The sequence below is a fragment of the Gopherus flavomarginatus genome, chromosome 4, assembly GCF_025201925.1.
Source record: "Gopherus flavomarginatus isolate rGopFla2 chromosome 4, rGopFla2.mat.asm, whole genome shotgun sequence".
NCBI classification, from domain to species: Eukaryota; Metazoa; Chordata; order Testudines; family Testudinidae; genus Gopherus; species Gopherus flavomarginatus.
The window spans coordinates 215,707,293-215,731,636 of record NC_066620.1 but is presented as its reverse complement, the minus strand read 5'-3'; the positions used below and the strand labels follow the sequence as shown (position 1 = coordinate 215,731,636).

Genomic DNA, 24,344 nt, shown 5'->3' with positions numbered 1-24,344 from the left:
CTCCTGTGCAGGAGCCTCAAGTGCTTGATGCTTTCCTGGAAAGGGCTGGAGTCAGCTCAATGTCCACCTGATCCAAAGCGTCTGTGAAATTTCCTGAAATACATGTTCCTTCTGTTTTGGGCAAAGTTGTGGAGGACACTGTACTCCAATCACACATTAATCAGCACCCAAGTGTAGTTGGAGGACCAGGCAGCTGTTCTCAAAGTAGGATCCACATTTACTTATATTGATCAAAAGAGTATGGCAGAAACCTGTTCTGATATGGTCACCACAGCTCGCTACTATTGGTGAAAACGGGAGGACAGGGTCCTTTATAGTTTGAGTAGGACTCAAGAAGAAAAGCATTCAGTGCATTGTGGGACTGGGGGTGGATGACTACTAACACTCGAGACCTAGTACAAGCTCCTTACTCCACATTGCAAATTGGTATGGATATGGGGTCATGTCCGAGCCTGAGACACGTACTTACCCACACACCTCAGGCACACTAGCTTACTCACCCTCTACTCACCTTCATGTTTTTGGGATTTAAACAAGGACATTGGGGGATTATGGGACAAGACAGATGGACAGTCGCTATTGTAGACATACCCTCAGTTAAGTAGGTTTTAATGAACCCAATATCTGCATTTTAAATTGTGAATAAAACACTCCCTTCTTAGGCCTTGTCTACAAACACAAGTTACACTGTTTAACTTAAATTGTGATGTTGCATCAATTTAGGTCTTGTCTACTTTTCACCACAGTGCAGACTTCGGGGATGTGAAACGGAGAGTGCAATTGTTGCACTCTAAGGCCTGGTCTACAATGGGGGGGGGGAGTAAATCGATCTAAGATATGCAAATTCAGCTATGCTATTCTCGAAGCTGAAGTTGCGTATCTTAGATCGACTTACTTAGTGTCCTCAGGGCGCAGGATCGATGGCCATCACTCCTCCTGGTGGAGTTCCAAAGTCGACGAGGAGCGCATTCGTGGATCGATGTATTGCATCTAGACGAGACGCAATACATCAATCCTCAATAAATTGATCACTACCGCTGATCCAGCAGGTAGTGTAGACATACCCTAACTGTCCCACACAATTGCTGCTGTTGCGACCAAAAAGGTACCTAGCTTATGTTAGCATAGTCTTTTTTGAAAGAGGACTACGTTAAAGCAAACTAGACACCTTTTAGTTAGTGCCAGCAGCATCCATGTGGGACAGTGAGAGCACAACGCTTCGGGGATGTGAACTGAAGAACGGACCAAAGTCTGCGCTGCAGCGCCGCATAAACATAGCCCTAGTTAAATTGGTGTAACTCTAGTCTACACAGACTTTGTACCAGTATAACTATTTCAGTTAGGGAGTGCTGTATTTAGTAATCACAATAATTGTACTGGTATAATCCCTATTGTACAGGAATTTTACAACTTTTATACCACTATAGAGCACCTTTATATTGATGGAATGGTTTCCACAATAGGAGGGTTATAATGTTTGACCAGACTAATATAGTTGAGTGTCTGTTGTGTTTAGGCAAGTTGTACATCAATTTAAAGCAATAGCCATAGATGAAATTGCACCGCCTTACCTAAATTGGTACAATATCATATCTTTAGTTATACTGGTGCAACTTTCTGTTTAGTCCAGGCCCTAATTTCACAAGATTTTTACTTCCCTTGTACTTGCGCTGTCATAACCCTAACAGTTGTTCAATTTGTCACCATTCCAAGGTAGCCAAAACCTAAATTTCTAATGTAAAAAACAAAAATAAGACTTCCAAAAAGAAGTTTCAGGCCTTCTTTACACTTCAAATACGTCATTTACTGCTTAATACTTATTTCCCTTTTTAGCTCAACCTTAAATAAGTCACATGAGAAATTCTTAAAACAAAATAGTGTTGCATATTTTGATGTTCTTAGATCCTCCTACCACATTGTGAAAAGCTCAAAATGAGTCTTGAATTTGCATCTTCCACATGACAGTACAGTCCAGTCAGATTTCTGTGTTGAGTCACTGTTCAGGCCAAGTTAAATACACTTTATTGTATATTGTTATGTAAGGCTGTCAATCCATGCTTTTGGTTCTTTTGACCCTATCAGTGATGTAACCCCACATCACTGGTGACCTTTCCTTTTTTTTCCTATCATCCATTGTCTGCTGCCCAAGATAAGTCATGCTATACTTTGGTTGGACTGAAACAAATACTGGTTTACATTTTTCAGAATGCATGCTTGTAAATGGGTATTTTTCTGTCAATATTTTTTGTGTGAGACCCCAGAATAAATTAGGCAGATTCCTTCTCCACACTTGCAAGAATGAAACATACATCATGCTTCTAAAATGCTGTAAAAGCAAATCTGAAAACAGTAATTCTACTAGAGCAAGCTTTATATTCACCACTGACTTGCCTCCTAGTTAATTACAAATTTTGCTTTATTATTATTTACTAAGAGGAAGCTGAGACCCAGCTTCACTTCTTTCTTTTTAGAAATATTTAGCTACCATAATAGAAACCCTGATCTGGAAACTTTCAGAGCTTTATCCTTGGGCCATCATGAATGCAACCATAGCAAAAGAGACCATATTGGAAGGTTTAAGCCACCACTTCCGGACACTATCCCTCTACTAGCTATGGGAGAGAGCTGAAAACACAAGCTTTTTAACAAGATAGGTTATAAAAACTATACAAGTAACAGCTAAAAATAAAGAGCTTTGCAAAAATTCTATAAACAGTATCTTGGGCTGATCCAGGAGAAGTATTTTTCACTCACCTCTATGAATTAAGGGGCAATTGTTGTCCTCACTGCACAGCTGATTAAGGGGTTCTCCAAAGGAATGAGAAGAGAGAAAATAATCCTCTCCCAAACCACACAGACAATCCCTTTGGCAGGTGCACCATCCCCCCATTCAATTGCAGCACACAATATTGCACACCTTCTGCACAGGTCCCCGAAGTCATGCTCTGTCTTTCTCCACAACTGAATTATATCAGTTCCACTTTATCTAGGGTCATCCAAGCAAAGGAAGGATTTGTTCTTAAGTCCATAAATCTACTCTGCTTTGTGCTCCACAGCGATCAACACAATAGATTACAAATATAATGCAATAACCTAGTTTGAAGAATTAATGTAAAGACTATTATCATACATTACCCTGTGGATTAATCTTTATTAATGAACTATAAGATCAATGAACTGTATGAGAGAACACTGACTAAAATACTACAAAACTTAGATCATACTGTATGGTAAATATTCATAAGTGAATTATATAATCAGCTAATATTCTACCTAAGAGTTCAAGAAGTGCAGATAAATACTCCACATGCCTTAATTTTTAAAATTTCACTTATGTTTTATTAATGATTCCATCACTGTTTTTAATTTCTAAAATAAAGTAAAATCTGTTTTAAACTATAGTTTCCGCAATTGCCAAGATATAATCTTTATTCTTTAAACTTGCACGTATAGCATATTCCCAAATCAAATACATATGTAGTAATCAACCTGCTTATGGAAGGGTACAGTGTTATGACTTACGATTACATCTTTTCTGCACAAATCTCAGTTTGCAGGCAGTCCGATATGTTGAAAGTCTGATGACATCAAAATTCTGAGCCCCTATAAATCAAAATGAAAAGACCCTATTTACTTTTCAATCTTTTTTCTTTAAACATTCAGTTCATGTGGTAAAATATTTCCCTCAAGTACATTATTGCCTGGTGCTAGTTAATCAAATCTAAACCTTTGTCATTTTTCAACTGTGAACTCCTCAAGGTATAGAAATTTAGTGTGTGCAACCGCTTAGGAAATGTAAGAAAAAGCACATTATAAACTGATGCAAGTTTGGGATAGCTATATTATTTCCAACTGGCAAATTCATGTGTATTATGAAAACAAGCCCAAGTGACTAATAGTAGAGACTTTCTACTGTCACAAACACTTATTTGTTCATGCCACTTTTGAAAGAGTTTTGAGATTAAAGTCATCTGACTTTACAATGTGAGGCAACAGATATTATATTTTAATTTAATTAGTTTGTGCCAGCTTCAGAGACAAAACAATTGGAAAAAATGGTTACTTGGTACCTGTATACCAACTGTTCTTCCAGATGGATTGTCCACAGATACATTCCACTGTTGGTGTGTATGTGCACCCAGTACACTTGAGTCAGCAGAGGTGCAATGATGAGAAGGACAAGGGACCCAGTTTCCCCCTACACATTGGCCCCTCACCGGAGGCAGGTGTCATAACAGTAGAGGCCCTTCCCCACTGGCATAATGGAGAGATGGCCAGGCCAACTCTAAGTGGCATTGCAACCCTGTGCACCTTATCATCCACCCTGGCATTTGCAGTCCTTCTGACTCCCATGGGCACCAGGCACCCCAACCCCTAGTCCCCAGGAGGGTGGGAGAATTGGATCCAGGCTTTTGGAACCTACTGAGGAAGTAGAGACAGGAGGATGGGGTCTGGGTGTTCCAGAACTGCCTGGCCCCTGGTGGTTATGGTGTTCTCCATGCTGACCACCTCTCTGGATAAGAGCCCAGGACTAGCTGTGGGATAGGGAGATTGCAGGGATGGGTGCAGGAGGCGAGCTCAGAGCTGGGTGTGGGGCAATGTTGGGGAAAAGAGTACAGGGCTGGATGTGCAAGCAGAGAGTGTGGGTCTGGGTACAAAGGCAGCATCAGATAACTCAGGACTGGGCATAGGGGACAGCTGTCAGAGAGCTCAAGGCTGGGTGTAGGGATAGCGGTGGTTGAGAAGGGATCAGAGTGTGCAGCACTAGGAGAAGAGCAACAGAGAGAGAACTCTGGGATCCCTCCTCAGGTTGTGCCAGAAATGTTTGGTAACAATACTGTTGGAGCAGTGCACATGCCCTGCCTGTCATGTCTGTAATGGAGGGCTTAAAGAGTGGGACTATCTCAGCTCCTTCATACCAGAAACTTGGTAACAACTCAAGCAATGGGGTACGAGGGAGGGTGTGGAATATATATGTGCACAACACATTTTAAAGAACAGTTACTGTACAGATAACACTTTTTTTCCTCCTTCAAATCATTGTGCATATATACTAGCAGTTCTTATTTCAGGTGGTGGAGCCTACTGGAACAAGGACTGTAAAACTGATTCACCAAAGTCCACAACCAACCTGGGATGCCTGAGTAGCAGTGCAGTGTCTCAAAAAGGTATGTACTAATAACTATGTAAGCAGCTTTGTAAACATCCAGGATGGGCACTTTACTGAGAAAGTAGCTTGAAACCTGGTTGAATGGGCATTAGAATATAAGAATGGACATACTGAGTCAAACCAAAGGTCCATCCAGCCCAGTACCCTGTCCTCTGACAGTGGCCAATGCCAGGTACCCCGGAGAGAATGAACAGAACAGGTTATCAAGTGATCCAGGCCCTGTCACCCAATCCCAGCTTCTGGCAAACAGAGGCTAGGGACACCATTGCAGCCCATGCTGGCTAATAGCCATTCAGGGACCTATCTTCCATGAATCTATCTAGCTCCAATTTGAACCCCATTATAGTACTGGCCCTCACAACACCCACTGGAAAGGAGTTTCAGAGGCTGACAGTGCATTGTGTGAAAAAATACTTTATTGTGTTTGTTTTAAACCTGTTACCTATTAATTTCATTTGGTGGCCCCTTGTTCTTGTATTATGAGAAGGAGTAAATAACGCTTCCTTATTTACTTTCTCTATATCACTCATGATTTTATAGACCTCTATCATATCCCCTCTTAGTCGCCACTTTTCCAAGATGAAAAGTCCCAGTCTTATCAATCTCTCCTCATACGGAAACTGTTCTATACCCCTAATCATTTTTGTTGCCCTTTTCTGAAGCTTTTCCAATTCCAACATATCTTTTCTGAGATGGAGTGAACACACCTGCAAACAGTATTCAAGGTGTGAGCGTACCATGGATTTATATAGAGGCAATATGATATTTTCTGTCTTATTACCTATCCTTTTCTTGATGATTCTCAACATTCTGTCCACTTTTTTGACTGCTGCTGCACACTGAATGGATGTTTTCAAAGAACTACCCACAGTGACTCCAAGATCTCTTTCTTGAGTGGTAACAGCTAATTTAGACCCCATCATTTTATATGTATAGCTGTGATTATGTTTTCCAATGTGCATTACTTTGCATTTATCAACATTGAATTTCATCAGCCATTTTGTTGCCCAGTCACCCAGTTTTGTGAGATCCTTTTGTAGCTCTTCGCAGTCTGCCTGGGACTTAACTATCTGGAGTAGTTTTGTATCATCTGCAAATTTTGCCACCTCACTGTTTACTCCTTTTTCCAGGTCATTTATGAATATGTTAGACAGGACTAGGCCCAGTACAGATCCTTGGGGGACACCACTATTTACCTCTCTCCGTTCTGAAAACTGACCATTTATTCCTACCTTTGTTTCCTATCTTTTAACCAATTAACAATCCACGAGAGAACCTTCCCTCTTAGCCCATGACTGCTTATTTTGCTTAAGAGCCTTTGGTGAGGGACCTTGTCAAAGGCTTTCTGAAAATCTAAATACACTATATCTACTAGATCTCCTTTGTACACATGCCTGTTGACCCTTTCAAAGAATTCTAGGAGATTGGTGTGCCATGATTTCCCTTTACAAAAATCATGTTGACTATTTCCCAACAAATTATGTTCATCTATGTGTCTGACAATTTTGTTCTTTACGATAGTTTCAACCAATTTCCTGGTACTGAAGTGAGGCTTACTGGCCTGTAGTTACCAGGGTCACCTCTGGAGCCCTTTTTAAAAACTGGCGTCACATTAGCTATCCTCCAGTCATTTGGTACAGAAGCTGATTTAAATGATAGGTTACAGACTACAGTTAGTAGTTCCTTCAGAACTCTTGGGTGATACCATCTGGTCCCAGTGATTTATTACTGTTTAATTTACCAATTTGTTCCAAAAAACTCCTCTAATGACACCACAATCTGGGACAGTTCCTCAGATCTGTCACCTAAAAAGAATGGCTCAGGTTTGGGAATTTCCCTCACATCCTCAGCCGTGAAGATGCAAAGAATTCATTTAGTTTCTCCACAATGGCCGTATTCCAGTTTAGTGCTCCTTTAGCATTCTGATTGACCAGTGGCCCCACTGGTGATTTAGCAGGCTTCCTGCTTCTGAAGTTCCTTAAAAAAAAAATTGCTAATACTTCTGGAGTCTTTGGCTAGCTGTTCTTCAAATTCTTTTTTGGCATTCCTAATTATACTTTTACACTTCATTTGCCGGAGTTTATGCTCCTTTTTATTTTCCTCATTAGGATTTAACTTCCACTTTTAACTGCTTCTTTTACTTTGTTGTTTAAGCATAGTGGCATTTTTTTTGTCCTCTTACTGTGTTTTTTAATTTGGGGTACACATTACACAAACCCAGAGTCTTTAAGCAATATTCCCTTCCCCTAGGGTCCAAATTATTTAGTTCAAACAGCTTCTCCTAAAAACATATCCCCTTTAAGTTCAGGTGTCTTCCCAGCCCTCCTTCTTAGTTAGGGTGAGGGGATTTCAGTCTCGGCCTGTAGTTTTGGAGAAGCTAACAGGTAGCAGTTATCATGCAGCTGCTGGGAGTTCCTCTCTTTTAAGGGAGTGTCCCTCTCCAGGAGCACCTCCCTGCAACTGAAGCATTATAGTCTTATCTGACCAGGTGCTCATCATTCAGTTAACAGCCTAGATGGGCTCATTGTCCTTGAATTAGCTCACCACAAATATGGAACATAAGCACCCATGAATGGCCATACTAGGTCAGGCCAAAGGTACATCTAGCCCAGTACCCTATCTTCTGACAGTGGCCAATGCCAGGTGCCCCAAAGGGAATGAACAGAACAGGTAATCATCAAGTGATCCATCGCCCATTCCTAGCTTCTGGCAAACAGAGGCTAGGGACTCTACCTATGCCCATCCTGGCTTTTATTCCTTGTTTGCATGGATGTGCCACTACTCCGCTAGGGTTTTTGGAGAAAACTCTGGGTGCGGTAGATAGGCCAAAAGGTAGTATTCTTTACTGCAAATGTTTGTATTCTAATGTGAAATGCAGGAATTTCCTGTGAACGGGGTGTATAGTAATATGAAAATATTGGAGGTCATCTTGGAAGTTGAAGACTGAAAACCAGTCCCCCTTTTGCAGAGCTAGAATTATCATGCCCAGAGTCACCATTTAGAACTTTTGAATGCGTATGAACTTGTTCAGTTTTCTGAGATTCAAGATAGGTCTCCATCCTCCATTCTTCTTCTGGGTCGAGAAGTAGTGGGAGTAGAACCTCTTCTCCATGTATTGCAAAGGTACTCATTCCGCGGCACCTAGTTGCAGAAGATGATTGACTTCTTGTCGCAGCAGGAGCTTGTGAGAAGGGCCCTTGAAGAGGGATGGGGGTGAGTGGGTAGGGTAGGTGGGTGGGCAGTAAAGCGGATGGTATATCCCGATCGTACGATCTATAACACCCATTGGTCCGTTGTTATTGATGTCCAGATGTGGTAGAATGGGCGAAGGCGATGTCCAAACCATGGGGACAGATCAAGTGAAAGTACTGCTTGGTGAGGGAAGTCATCCAGACCCTCGACCAAAACTTCAAAATTGTGGCTTGGGCGGAGCCTTTAGAGAAGTCGACAGTTGAATTTGAGGTGCTCTCCATCACTGTGATAGTTGACGATGTCTTTGGTTCTCATATTGCCTCTTTTGTTCTCTTGGTTGGAAGAGGAATCCCTATTCTTCTAATAAGGCTGGTACCATCTTCTCTTTGCAGGTGGAGGGTAGATCTCCAAAGTGCAAAGAGTGGCTCGAGAGTCCTTCATTGACTGGACCACCTCATCTGTCTTGTCTTGTCTGAAAAGAGCTTCTCTCAGTCGAAAGGTAGGTCCTCAACCTTAGTTTGGAGTTCTTTAGGTATGCCAGAGGATTGTAATACAGGATGCCTAGTGCATGACTATGGCTGTGGTTCCGGCTGCCATGTCTGTGATGTCCAAAGACACTTGGAGATCTGTTTTAGTTACGAGTTGCTGTTTCTGTGTTGTCCCCTACTTCCTGAGCCTCGACTGGTTGCGGGGTGGGAGATGTAAGATTTAGACCTCAGTTCGCCTCTGTGAGCTGTGGGTGGCCTGGCTTGAGGCCCTGGTACCTGGACGAGTGTACCATGCCATGAGAAGTATGGGAATTTCCCCCATAACTTACAAGAGAGCCCTCGGTATCAATTAGTGGGGACTGCGGTGCTGACGACACAACCAAGTCTCTGTTGCAGTAAATTCTGCAGCAATTCTGATGTCGGTGCCATCGACACTGATGGTGGCGCTCTCATTGGTGCCAATGTCAGTGCCGTCAGATGTGGTGTTGATGTAGTCAGTGCAGCCAGCGCCAACTGCAAGATCAGTGCCGGGGGCGGAGGCATGGCTCCTGAGAAGACGCTCGGCACTGGGTCCCTTATGAGCAAATTCAGTGCCATGGAGGAGGCATGCTGCCATCTGTGCCTTGACTCAGTCTCCTTCGCTCTGGATTCGGTGCTGCCCAGAGCATCATAGGTGCTCACCCACAGCGGGTTGGCATCAGGGGTAGTGACCTGGCAGGAGCCCGTCTATGTTTCCGCAGTGGTCTCTGCAGAGACATCTGCATCCTCCTCCTCAATGTTTCAGAGAAATGCATGTCTGGGTGAGGGTGCCCTGTGATGTCATCACCAAATGAGGCTGAGGATGATGCCAATGCCGCAGGAACCTCCACATCCATTGGTGGTCCAACAGCTTGCTCCCCTGGGTCCTCCTGCACCTGTGGGGTCTTAACCCTGGAAGCCTCGAGCACTGGACGGGAATGTGATACCGAGGCCGCTGGCCTCCGAGGCTCCTGACACCAATCAAGGAGCCTGGGAAGGTTGGGTGAACCCCAAGGGTTCCATGGGTACCATGGCGCGAGTCACTGTGCTTGGGGCCACAGGAGAGGATTTGGTGCTGATGATGTAGGCAGCACCACAGGTACTGGGATTTGTCCCACAGTCAGGGAACCTCACTCCGTGCCGGAGCTATAAGTACCAGGCGACCAGGATTGGGCGGAGAGGTAGCTCTTGTCTGACCGGTGCCGGCTGCTGTGTCAAGAAGCTGACCTATCCGAGCAAGATGGACGTCTTGGTCGGAGTCTCAGGGACTGATGGTGTTTGGTAGATCTGCGGAGGACACCCAGTGATCCACAACTCACGCTACTTAGCCAGTACTGGGACGTAAAACGGGACCGGGAGCTACTACGGGCTGGTTGTTGGATCTTCCTGAGTAGAAGGATCTCCTTCTTGGAGACGGGCAATGACAGCCCGGCGATCAGCGGTCTCTAATCTCCAACTGAGCCCGAGCCATTGGAGACGGTTGGGACTGGTCCTGGAGTTCTTACCAGGTGACGTGCCTCAGAGGGTTTGTGCCAATCCACCAGCAAGGAATGCCTGGAGTCCCTCAACTGGTACCCCCGGTGCAGGGACCGAAGAGGACTCTGCTGAGCATGCCTCTCTAGTCCTGAGGGGTGATGGCTTCAGGTGGTCAGTCAATGGCAGGACGTCCCTCTCAATGAGGAACGGTGCCGCTGAGTCAGGGACACATGCCTAGGTCCCAGCATAGGTTTTCCCTGAGACCGGGGTACCACTGGAACCAGTGTGGGTGGCACCAGGAGTGTTAGGATCTCCTGAGCTGTTTGAAAGGCTTCGGGCATGAATGGCACCTGAAGTCGGCCAGGGCCTACACCTCTATCTGGAGTCACAAGTGAAGTATGGGATAGGCTGCACTGCTCGACTTGAGCTGGGACCCGACTTCCTGAAGGAGGCGTTGAGCTGCCCAGCCCAGGTCTTGGCTCACCCTCAGCCCTCTCCTTTCCCTTGCAGGAAGTAGGAGATCTTCCCCTCAGTCTTTCTCGGCTTCTTGATCAGAGCTGTGGAGGGAGACCGGTGCCAGCTTGTGGATGGCGCCTGCGGAGCACTGCGCATGGAGGCCATGGTGCTTGGTGCAGAGTTGGATTGCTGTTCCGGTACCAGAGTGAGTGGTGACTCCATTAGGAGCACTTTAAGATGGATATCGTACTCCTCCTTCATCCTAGGTTTGAAGGACTTGCAGATACTACACTTGTCGCTTATGTGCTACTCACCTAAGCACCTTAGGCAGCTGGTATGTCAATCACTGACAGGCTTAGGCCGTTTGCAGCGATTGCAGGGCTTAAAGCCTGGGGAATGCCCAGTTCCCCGGCTGAGTCCCATTTGGGACTACAAGAACTTCAAGAACTACTACTAAGGGTAACTAACTGTAACAACAACTACCTACTACTATACTACAAGTTCTACAGAGTTCATAGAACAGAGAATGAGACAACACTAGCCGAAGCAGCATATGTTCCAGCACTGTCACTGGTGGCAAGAAGGAACTGAGGGTGGGAGAAGCCGGCGGCACCACTTATACCACGGCACATATGTACCGCTCCAGGGGGCAGCAGAGCCAGTCCCCTATGGATACTGTTGAGGGAAAAACTTCCAGCACCAGTGCATGTGGCGAGCACACACACCTAATATGAAATGGACATGAGCAAGCACTCAAAGAAAATAGTATGTGATCATGTAAATTAAAGAATACCATAAAAACTGGAAAAAGGAGGAAGAACTAGGGATACGTAAGAACTTTAACTCTGGCTGAGTTTCCTGACTTGAGTGTTTCCCTTAGAAACTGCTAATACTAAGGTTGCAAGTACTGAAATTATAAATTTATAGTGTTCCATAAATCCACTCTTTCTTTGGAGTGAAAAAAGGTATGGTTATATTGCTGTAGTTTCTTTTAAAACTCTGTAGCGGAGTTACTATTTACTGAGTACATCCTTGTGGCCAAATATTTTGTAGGTACCCCACCTCAGTTAACCCCACTCTTGCAGGTCTCTTAAGAACTCCATGCAGCATTTCATGTGGCTAACTGGATCCCCGCACAGGGCTGGTTTAATAACACAAGTGGTTCAAGCAATCCTCATGGTCCACATGGAACTCTTCCTCTGTCCCAGTCTGACATCCTTCTGGCAGCCCCACCCTGGCAACTTTCAAAACCCCTGCATATTAGGATCTCCCTTGCAGAAGCCTCTCTTACTTCCTGCAGGTGCCTAATCTTCCCTTTTCACTGCAGCCATCTTCTGCCCTTTCTAGGAAATTACCTTATCCAACATAGGCATGCTTCTTCAGTAATCAGGGTTGGCCAGCCTCACACACTCCAGCAACAAGCCACCCTGTTACAAATACAGATGATTTATCTGCAACACTGCGACTTACTCATTTCCATGAATAGCTGTCTCTTCTCTGTCATTGTCCTTCTCCTCTTCCCACTCTCCTCAATCATTCTACAGACAAAAAAGTTAAAACAGTGTTAATGTTACCAATTCTCCTAGTACAAAACCAACATACTGCAAAGTTTATTTTCTTCATCAAGTGAAAGATTTTGATTTTGATCTATTCTTGTCAAATCTAGTCAAACAGGTGAATATAAAGTAGCAGGCAAAATCAGCAAAAAAGAAAATACTACTGTCAAGCAATTACAAAAATTAATCGTGATTAATCACACTATTAAACAATAGAATATCATTTATTTAAATATTTTGGATGTTTTCCACATTTTCAAATGTATTGATTTCAATTACAACACAATATACAAAGTGTACAGTGCTCACTTTATACACCTCTACCCCGATATAACACTGTCCTCGGGAGCCAAAAAAACTTACCGCATTATAGGTGAAACTGCATTATACTGAACTTGCTTTGATCCGTTGGAGCGTGCAGTCCCGGCCCCACTCCCAAGCGCTGCTTTACTGCATTATATCCAAATTAGTGTTATATTGGGTCACATTATATCAGGGTTGAGGTGTATTTATTTTTTATTACAAGTATTTGCACTGTAAAAATGATAAACAAAAGAAATCGTATTTTTAACTTACCTAATACAAGTACTGTAGTGCAATCTCTTTATCATGAAAGTGCAACTTACAAATGTAGGGGTGTTTGTGTTATATAATTGCACTCAAAACCAAAACACTGTAAAACTTCAGAGCCTACAAGTCTACTCGGTTCTACTTCTTGTTCAGCCAATCGTTCAGACAGACAAGTTTGTTTACATTTGCAGGAGATAATGCTGCCAGCTTCCTGTTTAGAATGTCACCTGAAAGTGAGGACAGGCGTTCTCACGGCACTGTTGAAGCTGGCGTTGCAAGATATTTATGTGCCAAATGCACTAAAAATTCATATGTTTCTTCATACTTCAACCACGATTCCAGGGGACACAAGTGCATGCTCATGACGGGTTCTGCTTGATAACAATCCAAAGCAGTGCGGACTGATGCATGTTTATTTTCATTATCTGAGTCAGATGCCACGAGCAGAAGGTTGATTTTTTTTCGGTGGTTCGGGTTCTGTAGTTTCCATATTGGAGTATTGCTCTTTTAAGACTTTTGAAAGCATGCTCCACACCTCATCTCTCTCAGATTTTGGAACGGACTTCAGATTCTTAAACCTTGGGTCAAGTGTTGGAGCTATCTTTAGAAATCTCACATTGGTACCAATCTTTGCGATTTTTCAAATCTGCAGTGAAAGTGTTCTTAAAATGAACAACCTGTGCTGGGTCATCATCCGAGACTGCTATAACATGAAATATATGGCAGAATGCAGGTAAAATAGAGCAAGGGACATACAATTCTCCCTCAAGGAGTTCAGTCACAAATGTAATTAACGCATTATTTTTTTTTAACGATCGTCATCAGCATGGAAGTATGTCCTGTGGAATGGTGGCCAAAGCATGAAGGGGCATACAAATGTTTAGCATATCTGGTATGTATATACCTTGCCTGTTCTTACTTTCTGGTGACACTGTAAATAGGAAAAGGGCAGCATTCTCCTGTAAATGTAAACAAACTTGTTTGTCTTAGCAATTGTCTGAACAAGAAGTAGGACTGAGTGGACTTGTAGGTGCTGAAGTTTTACATTGTTTTGTTTTTGAGTGCAGTTATAAAACAAAAACACCCCTACATTTGTAAGTTGCACTTTCACAATAAAGACTGTACTACGGTTCTTGTATGAGGTGAATTGAAAAATACCATTTATCATTTTTACAGTGCAAATATTTATAATGAAAAATAATATATACTTTAATTTCAGTTACAACACAGAATAGTATATGAAAATGTAGAAAAACATTCAAAATATTTAATAAATTTTAGTTGATATTCTATTGTTTAAAAGTGCAATTAAAACTGCGATTAATCGTGATTAATTTTTTTGAGCTAACCGTGATTAATCGACAGCCCTAGAAAATACATATTTTTAATCTAGTATTCTTTGGAACAGAGAGTTATCTTATGTTTTTGAAGTGCCTTTCAAGCTTTTGAGTGCCATATTAAAATTATTAGCCTATTCAGAATGGCAAAAGTGATCTAAATTGGAAAACTAAAGATACATTATATCAAGTAATATTATTGAAAGTATCTATATTGAGATTTTGCATCTGCTAATTCAGATTTCCCAAAATTCCAAAGCAAGCAAGAAAGCACCAATTTACATCCATATTCAAATAAAAAAACACACTTTTCCAACTTGGTGAAATCAAGATTGGATGTTTTCTAAACGATATGCTTTCAGAATTATTTTTGGGACGTTCTATGGCCTGTTCTATACAGTTGGTCTGACTAGATGATCACAATGGTCCCGTCTGAATTTAAAAATCTGTGAATTCCATTTAACATCTCTTACTAACCATGATAACATTATTATATTCTCCTTAGTGACTGATACCAGATTTGAATTAACCCTAAAGAAGAGCAAGTGTAAGTGACTCAGCTTGATGTTGATATAAAACCAAAGATTTCATACAGGTAAATGTTAACACAATATTCATCAACTACTTAAATATAAATGTATTGAAGACGCTTCAGGGCTTTAGTGTTATTAAGTGAAAATAGCAGATTAAATTACTCCATGATATTAGAATCATTTTGATTGAAAGGAACTTCTTAAGTTAGAGATCTAGTTCACTGTGATGCAACATGGCAGGACTGATTTCATTACATCTATAATGCATAATAAAAAATGAATACATATATAGTCTTGGCACTAAACTCATTCAGTGATAGACTTTCTACAGCTTCCCTTGGCAGCTTCTTCCACTACCTGTTAATATTTATTTTCTGGAAAGGATCTTGCATTATATGACACTGCATCTTGAAGGATCCCTAACCAATTTAATTACCCATTGACAATACAAACCATACACACACAAAGTACATTGCCCATATTTCTTTAATTTCTACATTTATATACATATTTAAGAAATCTTTTAACTCAGAACCATCAAGCTGTGCATGTAAATTGTCCAGTTTTCTGACGACAAGTTCAATAGTCTTTCAGAAACAGCAGCAGCATACTGCATAATTATTGTTGCTCTTCTCTGGACTTTCTCTACATTTTTCTTAAAAGCGAATTGGACACAACACTCCAACAGAGACCTCATCTGTGCCGGGGAGAGCAGGAAAATTACCTCTCCTGTCTTATATACAACACTTCTGTTAATACATGCCAGATTATCATCATTTTTGTGCAACTGCATCACATTATTGACCCTCACTCAATTAGTGATCCACTATAATCTCCAGATCTTTTTCAAGAGTATTGCCTAGCCAGTTATTCCCCATTTTGTGGCTGTGTATTTGAATTTTCCACTTTGAGTGTAGTACTTTGTACTTGGCTTTACTGAATTTCATCAGATTGAAGCAAACAGAGGTGCTAGCAAACAGGAGCAGCTAATGGGAATTTTGCAAGGGAACTTTGCAAGAGAGGGGAGATACACTTAACATTCTTTACATTTAAAGCCAAAAACACCCTCTGACAAAAACAAAACATCAACAAAGGAATGAGCTGCAGCAGTAAAAAGAAATGCAGGCAGAAATCCAGCAAGAGAGTGGGGGCTATCCAGTTGTATTTCAGGCTCCTGTTGAGCCTCTTGCACCAGTTGAGCTGCTGTTGCAGGTGTAGGCTCTGTGGCGCCCTTTGGTGCTGGCTCCCCTAACTCTGGTGGGGTTGCAAACACTGCTCCGCCAGTTCTGATCCTTGGGTTGGTTCTAGCTGGGTCCCAGGAACTGGATCTACAACCGCTGCCATAGACTCTGGTCTGGTTCTCCCACCTCTGGCTCAGTCCCTGGGCCTGTGGTATCAGGGAACCGAGACTGGGTCCTTGTAGGAGGCTCAGAAATGGAGTTATGTGTGGGGGCCTGTTTAGCCTGGCTGCGGGTGACCATCCCCTCCCTTTTTGTTAGCCTCACATGGTTGGCTAAGTCTTCTCCCAGCAGCATGGGAATGGGATAACTGTCATAGACTGCACAAGTCCAAATTACTGACCAGCCCTTGTATTGGACAGGCAACTTGGCTATAGGCAAGTTAAAGGAGTTGGCCTTAAAGGGTTGCACTGTCACTTAGGCCTCTAGATTGATGAATTTGGGGTCCATCAGGGATTGGTGGATAGCTGATACCTGTGCTCCAGTGTCTCTCCACCCTGTAATCTTCCTCCTAGCCACATACAGTTTCCCTTCGCTCTGTGGGTATTTGTGAGACATCTGGGCCTGAAGGCTCTCAGTGGGATCCCGGGGTGATGAGTCAGTTGGTGCTCTTGGGGCAGTTGGCCTTCACATGCCTGAGCTCATTACATTTAAAGCATTGCCAGCTGACTGTGGGCTGGGGTGAGGTGGGTGGATGGAGAGTAGGGTGGTGGGATGAGCAGGCATCTGGGGTCTCCCTGGCTGGGTGGAGGGCTCCTCCTTGTGAGATGGGGCCTTGGACTGATTCTGATGGTGGGGTGTCATCTCAGGTTGCCCCTTCTGGTATACCCATCAACTGCTACTCGCTTTCTTCTTCTCTGCCACCTCCACCCATTTGGCTCCAATCTCCCTCATCTCAATTACCGTTTTGGGCTTCCCATCTAGGATGTGCCTTTCTATTTCCTCAGGAACACCCTCTGAGAACTGCTCCATTTGTATTAGGAGAGACAGATCTTCCAGAGATTTAACACTTGCTCCTGATATCCAGGCATCCCAATTTTTTTTACAGTGTGGTAGGCGTCAGGAAAATGCCACATCTGGTTTCCACTTTAGGGTTCTGAACTGCCGACGGGCATGCTCGGGTGTTAGCCCCATCCTAATTCTGGTCTTTTGTTTAAAAAGTTTGTACTCATTCATGTGTTCTTTAGACATTTCAGCTGCCACCTCTGCTAAGGGTCCACTGAGTTGTGGCCTCAGCTCCACCATATACTGGTCTGAAGGAATGTTGTACCCAGGGCAGGCCTTTTCAAAATTTTCTAAGGCCTCTGTATCACCACCTATCTTGTATGTGGGGAATTTCTTGGAATGGGGAGCAGTACGTAGAGGACGACAGTTAGGGCTACCTGGCTGACCCAGCTTAGCCCTTTGCAGCTCTAGGCGCTTCAGCTCTGTCTCCTCCTCCAAGTGCTTCGCCTCCACTTCCAAGCACTTCATCTGTAGGAAGAAATTCCTGTCTTCTACAGTTACAACTCCATCTGGATTAAGGGCTTCCCTCCATCTTGGCACCTGGATCTTGGGTTGGGGTGGGCTGACCATTCCCTTCAGGGAAATCTCTGGTCCCCCATCCCCTCCCTGCATTTCTGTCATACAGCTGGATGTCTGGGCTTGATTTGGGTCTGCCTTCTCCATGGTGTGCCACTTTGGGAAGCCTGGTTGCTCTAGGGTTTCAGTGCCCGACCACAACCTCATACACAGGGCTGCCCTACTCTAGCCTAGCTATTTCATTGCCACAAAGCTAGGCAAAAAAAATAAACTGCTTGTTGGACTCCCTGGCTTTGAAAGCTGAACTCTTTGTGTGCCTGTTCTCCTTTAGGCAGCAAATAAATGAAAGAAGAAAAAAAAAACTCCTTGGCTTTGCAGGCTGCCAAAAGGAAAAATGTGTCCTTTTAAAATCCTGAGGTCTGTGCCTCTGGGTCAAAATGATCCCACCACTCTGCCACCATGTCAAGGCTGATTCCCCACTCTGGCATTTCGAGTGCAGAAGGTGGGTGGCCCGCAAGGATTCTAAAAAATAATACTGACTACTTCAGGCTGGTATTAAACTCCCAAGGTTACAGCTTCTCTCTGACCTTGGATTGGTAGAAGCTGCCACCACCCAAGTGCGTAACCCCTTTGAGAGCCCAGGAAGGCGCAGTTGGGAATTCCTTCCTGCGGGTACCCTCAAGCCCTTTCACCACCCCTCCAGGGAAGAGTTAAGAAAAACAAAGAAAATTAGCTGTTGCCACCAGCTAATTAAACAACGTGCACAAACCTCTTAAGACACAAAAATTCAATTCTGTTCTTAAAAAGGGTAAATTTTATTAAAAAAAGAAAATACATCCTGGAATTTAGACGTTTGCTAGATTAAAAAAAAACAAACAACTACAAGGATTAAGCATCAAGAATAGCTTTCTTGAGATCCAGCTTAGAGGTTGCAAGCAAAACAAAAGCACTTGGGTTAGCACAGAGGAGTTCACAAGCCATAAAGAAATAAAAAGAGATAAATCTAATTGCATCTTCCCAGACATTTCCTGATCCACTTCCATACCTGGGATTCAAATGAGTAGTTTCTAGGTATAATACTGAGGATTTTTCATACCTGGCCCCAAGTTGCTTATAGCATAACTGCACTGTCTCTTTTCTGCAGGAGAACAACCTCAGAGAGACAAAAGGGAAGTTGTTTTTCCATTTTAAAAAATTCTAGCCTTCCAATTGGCTCTTTTGGCCAGGTGTTCACTCACTTCCCCACTGCTATTCATAGCAGAGAGACTTTTTAAACCCTTTACAAGTAGAGCAATTAGAGAACAGCTACTCAGAGGGATTTTATAGCTGCTGGCTGGCTGGGTGTTCATAAAAGGGAGCTTCCCCCCTTCATTTATCACACCATATTAAAAAAAAGAGTCTTACAAGTCATTTTGTTTAGAGGCTTTAGTTCACCCAGGCAGCATGGAGGAGGAAGCAGCTCATTTGGAATGCAGAGGAGACAAGAGCTGGGCCTGGGAAAGGGTGGAATGAGTAGACTGGGACAACGATCCTGGAGGGAAACGAGATTAGGATGTGGCAGTGGGAGGAGCATACTGAGAGAAATTGGATGAGGAGCCCAGGGCAGGAACGAGGACTGGAAGCCAAGATAGAGAAGATCGGAACTGGGATGAGGAATGGGCATGGGGTGGAGGCAGGGTGGATAAAAATCAATGACTTTTTTTAATTTAAATCAGATTTTTTGATAAAATGCTTTTTGAAGAAAAACTCTAAAGATAAAGATATATTATAGTTCAAAGATATTTCAACATGGAATAGGGGTTATACATTCTAATTCTCTAGGATGAGACAATATATTAATGTAATGTTTCAGAACAGTTTTGTAAATGAGTTCCAATAGTTCATGGATTAGGGACCCAATCTTATGTGGTTCCAGGGGTTTCTGTATAGATTATTTAGGTTAATCTTTCTATCTACTCACTGGGATTCAGTCCGCAGTCTAGAAGACACCATCAGAGATGCTTAGTTTTGCAGTTCTCAAACTGTGGATTTGTGTCGCCAGAGATAACATGCTTGTTAACAGCAAAAATGTTTTTAAATAAATATATAGGTGAGAAACAACAGACCTCAACCCTATTGTCCCTCTGCAAATCTGTGTAAACCGAGTCAATCCCTTACCTCTATCTAAAAGTGCAAAGTTTCAATAAGTTGAATGAATAGAATATTGTTGGGGGCGGATAGATCTGGACAAGAAGAAGAAGTCTGGAGATAAATGCGAGAAGGGACAGATAGGCAGTAGAAACAAATGTGAAACTGCAGCACATTCCAGAAGTCTTGAGGTCTTTCGGAGTGTAGCCTTCATTGATTTGAGATCTACTATACAATTCTCTCACTAGAAGGGAAAACCTATAATGGCAGCAGGCCGTAAGAGAGACCCCGTTTGGGAATAAGAACCATTCAAGAAATGTGTGTGCTGATGATGTTTTAAAGAGTCACACCAGTGAACTGCTGGAAGCCACTTAAGCACTCAGGGCTGGGCTATACTACAATTTTAGGTCGAATTTAGCAGCGTTACCTCGATTTAACCCTGGACCGTCCACAAGCCAAAGCCCTTTTTTCCAACTTAATGGGCTCTTTAAATCGATTTCTTTACTCTACCTCCGATGAGGGGATTAGCACTGAAATTGGCCCTGCCAGGTCGAATTTGGGGTAGCGTGGATGTAATTTGATGGTATTGGCCTCCGGGAGCTATCCCAGAGTGCTCCATTGTGACTGCTCTGGAGAGTGCTCTCAACTCAGATGCACTGGCCAGGTAAAAGCAGCAAAGATTCCTGTGGCACCTTATAGACTAACAGATGTATTGGAGCATGACCTTTTGTGGGTGAATACATGCATGCATCCAACGAAGTGGGTATTCACCCACGAAAGCTCATGCTCCAATACATCTGTTAGTCTATAAGGTGCCACAGGACTCTCTGCTGCTTTTACAGATCCAGACTAACATGGCTACCCCTCTGATACTTGACTGGTCAGGTAGACAGGAAAAGCCCATGAACTTTTGAATTTCATTTCCTGTTTGGCCAGGGTGGTGAGCTGATCAGCAGAGGTGACCATGCAGAGCTCTTCAGCATGATGTGCACATTACCGGGGCACGTTGCCCCATCCGTACTTCATGAGAAGTCTATGTCCATGTCGATGTCCTCATCACTGCACTGCCGTCACCTCCTCGCCTAGTTTTGCTTTTGCTGCTTCCTGTTCTGCATATACTACAGGATAATGCAGGTGGTGTTTACAGTGCTCATAATTGCCACAGTGATCTGAGCAGGCTCCATGATCCCAGTGCTATGGCGTTGTGCTGAAAAAAGGCGCGAAACAATTGTCTGCTGTTGGTCTGACAGAGGGAGGGACAACTGACGACATGGGTTACAGGGAATTAAATTCAACAAACGGGTGGCTTTGCATCTAGGAGAAACACAAACAACTGTCACATAGAATGGCCCCCTCAAGGATTGAACTGAAAACCCAGGGTTTAGCAGGCCGTTGATTTCACAAAACAAAATCAGGTCAATTTCTTGTTTTGATCCCCTCTATCTATCTTTTACATCTTAGGCTGGCTGCAGACGGTGCAGTACGACTGCTAGCCATCATCATCTCCTGGGTGCTCGGCAGAAGATGCTGCATTACGATTGCTAGTCATGATCATCTCCTGGCTGCTCATGGTGCAGTATGACTGCTAGCCATCGTCATCTCCTGGGTGCTCGGCCGAAGATGGGAATGACCTGTCTGAGTCACTCCCATGACTGCCCAGGCGCCCCTGACCGACCTCACTGAGGTCGGCTAAAAGAGCACGCAGGAGTACGACGATGGCTACCAATCATAATGCACCAGCTGTTGCCAAAAGGCAATGAGGTGCTGCTGTGTAGCAATGCAGTCCCATGTCTGCCAGCACCCAGGAGCCGTACAGTGATGGTGAGCTGAGCGGGATCCAAGATTGCCGTGTTATGGCGTCTGCTCAGGTAAAAAAGGCATGAAATGATTGTCTGCCGTTGCTTTCACGGAGGGAGACAGAAAAAGAGAGGAGGGCCTGACGACATGTACCCAGAACCACCCGCAACACTATTTTTGCCCCGTCAGGCATTGAGATCTCAACACAGAATTCCAATGGGCAGCGGAGACTGCGGGAACTGTGGGATAGCTATCCACAGCTACTCAGAGTGAAGCGCTCCGGAAGTCGACACTCGCCTCGGTACTGTGGATGCAGTGCGTCGACTTAATGCACTTAGAGCATTTTGTGTGGGGATACACACAATCGACTGTATAAAAACAATTTCTAAAGAACGACTTCTATAAATTCGACCTAATTTCGTAGTGTAGACATACCCTTAGATTCAGAGACTGTTGAAGTGATAATCTCACTTTTAACAGCTGTAGCTTCTTCTGCCCGTGTAGAAAGAATATTTTCTTCCTTTGGACTAACTAATTCCAAATTGAGAAACTGTTCGGGACCTGAAAAAGCAGGAAAGCTTGTTTTTCTTTTCCAGATTATGAACAACAGGAAAATGAAGGTGAAGATGACTGCGTTAGCTGCAGAAGCCAGTATTTTAAGTTGTTCCATGTTGACCTGGCTAACATAGTAGATTTAATTTTTTTAAAAATATTTAACTATTTTATTTAAAAAATTTTTAACAAAAACAAACCTGATTTTAAAAAACTTGAATGTTTAAAGTCAACAATTCATATACTTGTTTGGTTAAAATATTATATGTTTACTGTTGAAGAAAACAATCCAGAATACATAATGTTGTTTTAGTTAAATAAAAATTTAAATGTCTGTCTGGTGAGGTTTTCCTCCTAATACAGCATGACAAGAAAATCCTCCAAATATTAACGATTAACCTGTTGAACTGGAGATAGTTCCCCTCCCAATGATTTCATAAATATCTGCTTCAGTTACCTTTGGTAAATGAAATAATCAAACAATCATTCATTTTCTGATATAGTTGTAAAACTAATCTGAAAAGTTTTCAAAATAATTAACTTGAAAAATGTATCGTGTGTACCTTCTAAAAATGAAACCTACATCTCTGAGTTGTGAAGAATATGTATTAAGGTTATAACAACCAACAAGAATGCACTTTTATGTAGAAATTCATGATTAAATCAAGTCTTCCTGACTAGTGATTTTAATCATGACTTAAATCTATTTGATTTAAATCACATGCACCCTGGGTGGAGGAGAGAACACAAAACTACACTGGGACAGGCTGGAAGGGAGGAGATGGGGACACAGAGGCAGAAGCATCTATGACTACTAGAATTCATTCCTCTCAGTATACGGAATTGAATTCAAGATTCTGAGCATCAGCATGCATTTGCAGACAGCAAATATCTATAAAATGTATTAGCAAGGTATATGATATTCTCGTCTCGTGGCTAGTCCAGATGACAATCTACTATTGGTATCAGTTACTCCATAAGGTTAATTGGTAAAAGTCTGTGCTGCAGATCTAAAAGGTTCAAAACCTGCTGATGACCCATGTGGAAGTCAATACGGTTCCACCCTTGGAATGTTTTCTTCAGTAGATTATAGAATCGCAGGACTGGAAGAGACCTTGAGAGGTCTTCTAGTCCAGTCCCCTGAACTCATGGCAGAACTAAGTATTATCTAGACCATCCCTGACAAGTATTTGTTTAAAATATTCTTAAAAAATCACCAATGACTGAGATTCCACAACTTCTCTAGACAATTTATTCCTTGCTTAACTACCCTAACAGTCAGGAAGTTTTTCCTAATGTCCACCCTAAACCAGCCTTGCTGCAATTTAAGCCCATTGCGTCTCATCCTGTGCTCAGAGGTTAACGAGAACACATTTTCATCCTCCTCCTTGTAACAACCTTTTATGTACGTGAAAACTGTTATGTCCTCCCTGTATGGACATTTCATCCTCAGGTGCATGAATCTACAATTTGGAGTGGAGGAATTTGACTAAGACTCATAGACTTTAAGGTCAGAAGGGACCATTATGATCATCTAGTCTAACCTCCTGCACAATGCAGGTCACAGAATCTCATCAACCCACTCCTGTAACAAACTCCTAACCTATGCCTGAGTTACTGAAGTTCTCAAATCGTGGTTTAAAGACCTCAAGGTGCAGAGAATCCTCCAGCAAGTGACCCGTGCCCCATGCTGCAGAGGAAGGCGAAAAACCTCCAGGGCCTCTGCCAATCTGCCCTGGAGGAAAATTCCTTCCCAACCCCAAATATGGCAATGTTAAACCCTGAGCATGTTGGCAAGGCTCACCAGCCAGCACCCAGGAAAGAATTCTCTGTAGTAACTCAGATCCCACCCAATCTAACATCCCATCACAGACTATTGGGCATAGTTACCCACTAATAATCCAAGATCAATTAATTGCCAAAGTTAGACTACCCCATCATACCATCCCCTCCATAAACTTATCAAGCTTAGTCTTGAAGCCAGATACGTCTTTTGCCCCCATTGGAAGGCTGTTCCAGAACTTCACTCCTCTAATGGTTAGAAACCTTCGTCTAATTTCAAGTCTAAACTTCCTAGTGTCCAGTTTATATCCATTTGTTCTTGTGTCCACGTTGGTACTAAGCTTGAATAATTCCTCTCCCTCCCTGATATTAATCCCTCTGATATATTTGTAAAGAGAAATCATATCTTCTCTCAGCCTTCTTTTGTTAGACTAAACAAGCCAAGCTCTTGGAGTCTCCTTTCGTAAGACAGGTTTTCCATTCCTCAGATCATCCTAGTAGCCCTTCTCTGGACCTGTTCCAGTTTGAATG

The 24,344-nt window shown here is 43.0% G+C and overlaps 1 protein-coding gene across 13 annotated transcripts in view; it reads right to left on the bottom strand.

The window, feature by feature from the left end:
• The window catches only part of DTNB (dystrobrevin beta), a 382,151-nt gene that overhangs the window by 344,916 nt on the left and 12,891 nt on the right, over positions 1 to 24,344 (bottom strand). For 11 of the 13 annotated variants that reach the window (XR_007773779.1, XR_007773778.1, XR_007773777.1 and 8 more), the window contains exons 2-3: positions 12,271 to 12,338; positions 3,523 to 3,603 (exon numbers count right to left, since the gene is read on the bottom strand). Coding sequence is in view for 9 of the 13 variants with exons in the window: in XM_050948813.1 (XP_050804770.1) it covers positions 3,523 to 3,603; positions 12,271 to 12,337 (148 nt within the window). In the remaining 4 variants the exon portion in view is untranslated. Of the gene's footprint in view, positions 1 to 2,917; positions 2,937 to 3,522; positions 3,604 to 12,270; positions 12,339 to 21,914; positions 22,041 to 24,344 lie in introns of those variants that run through there. The other 2 variants (XM_050948808.1, XM_050948817.1) reach the window with 2 other exon arrangements.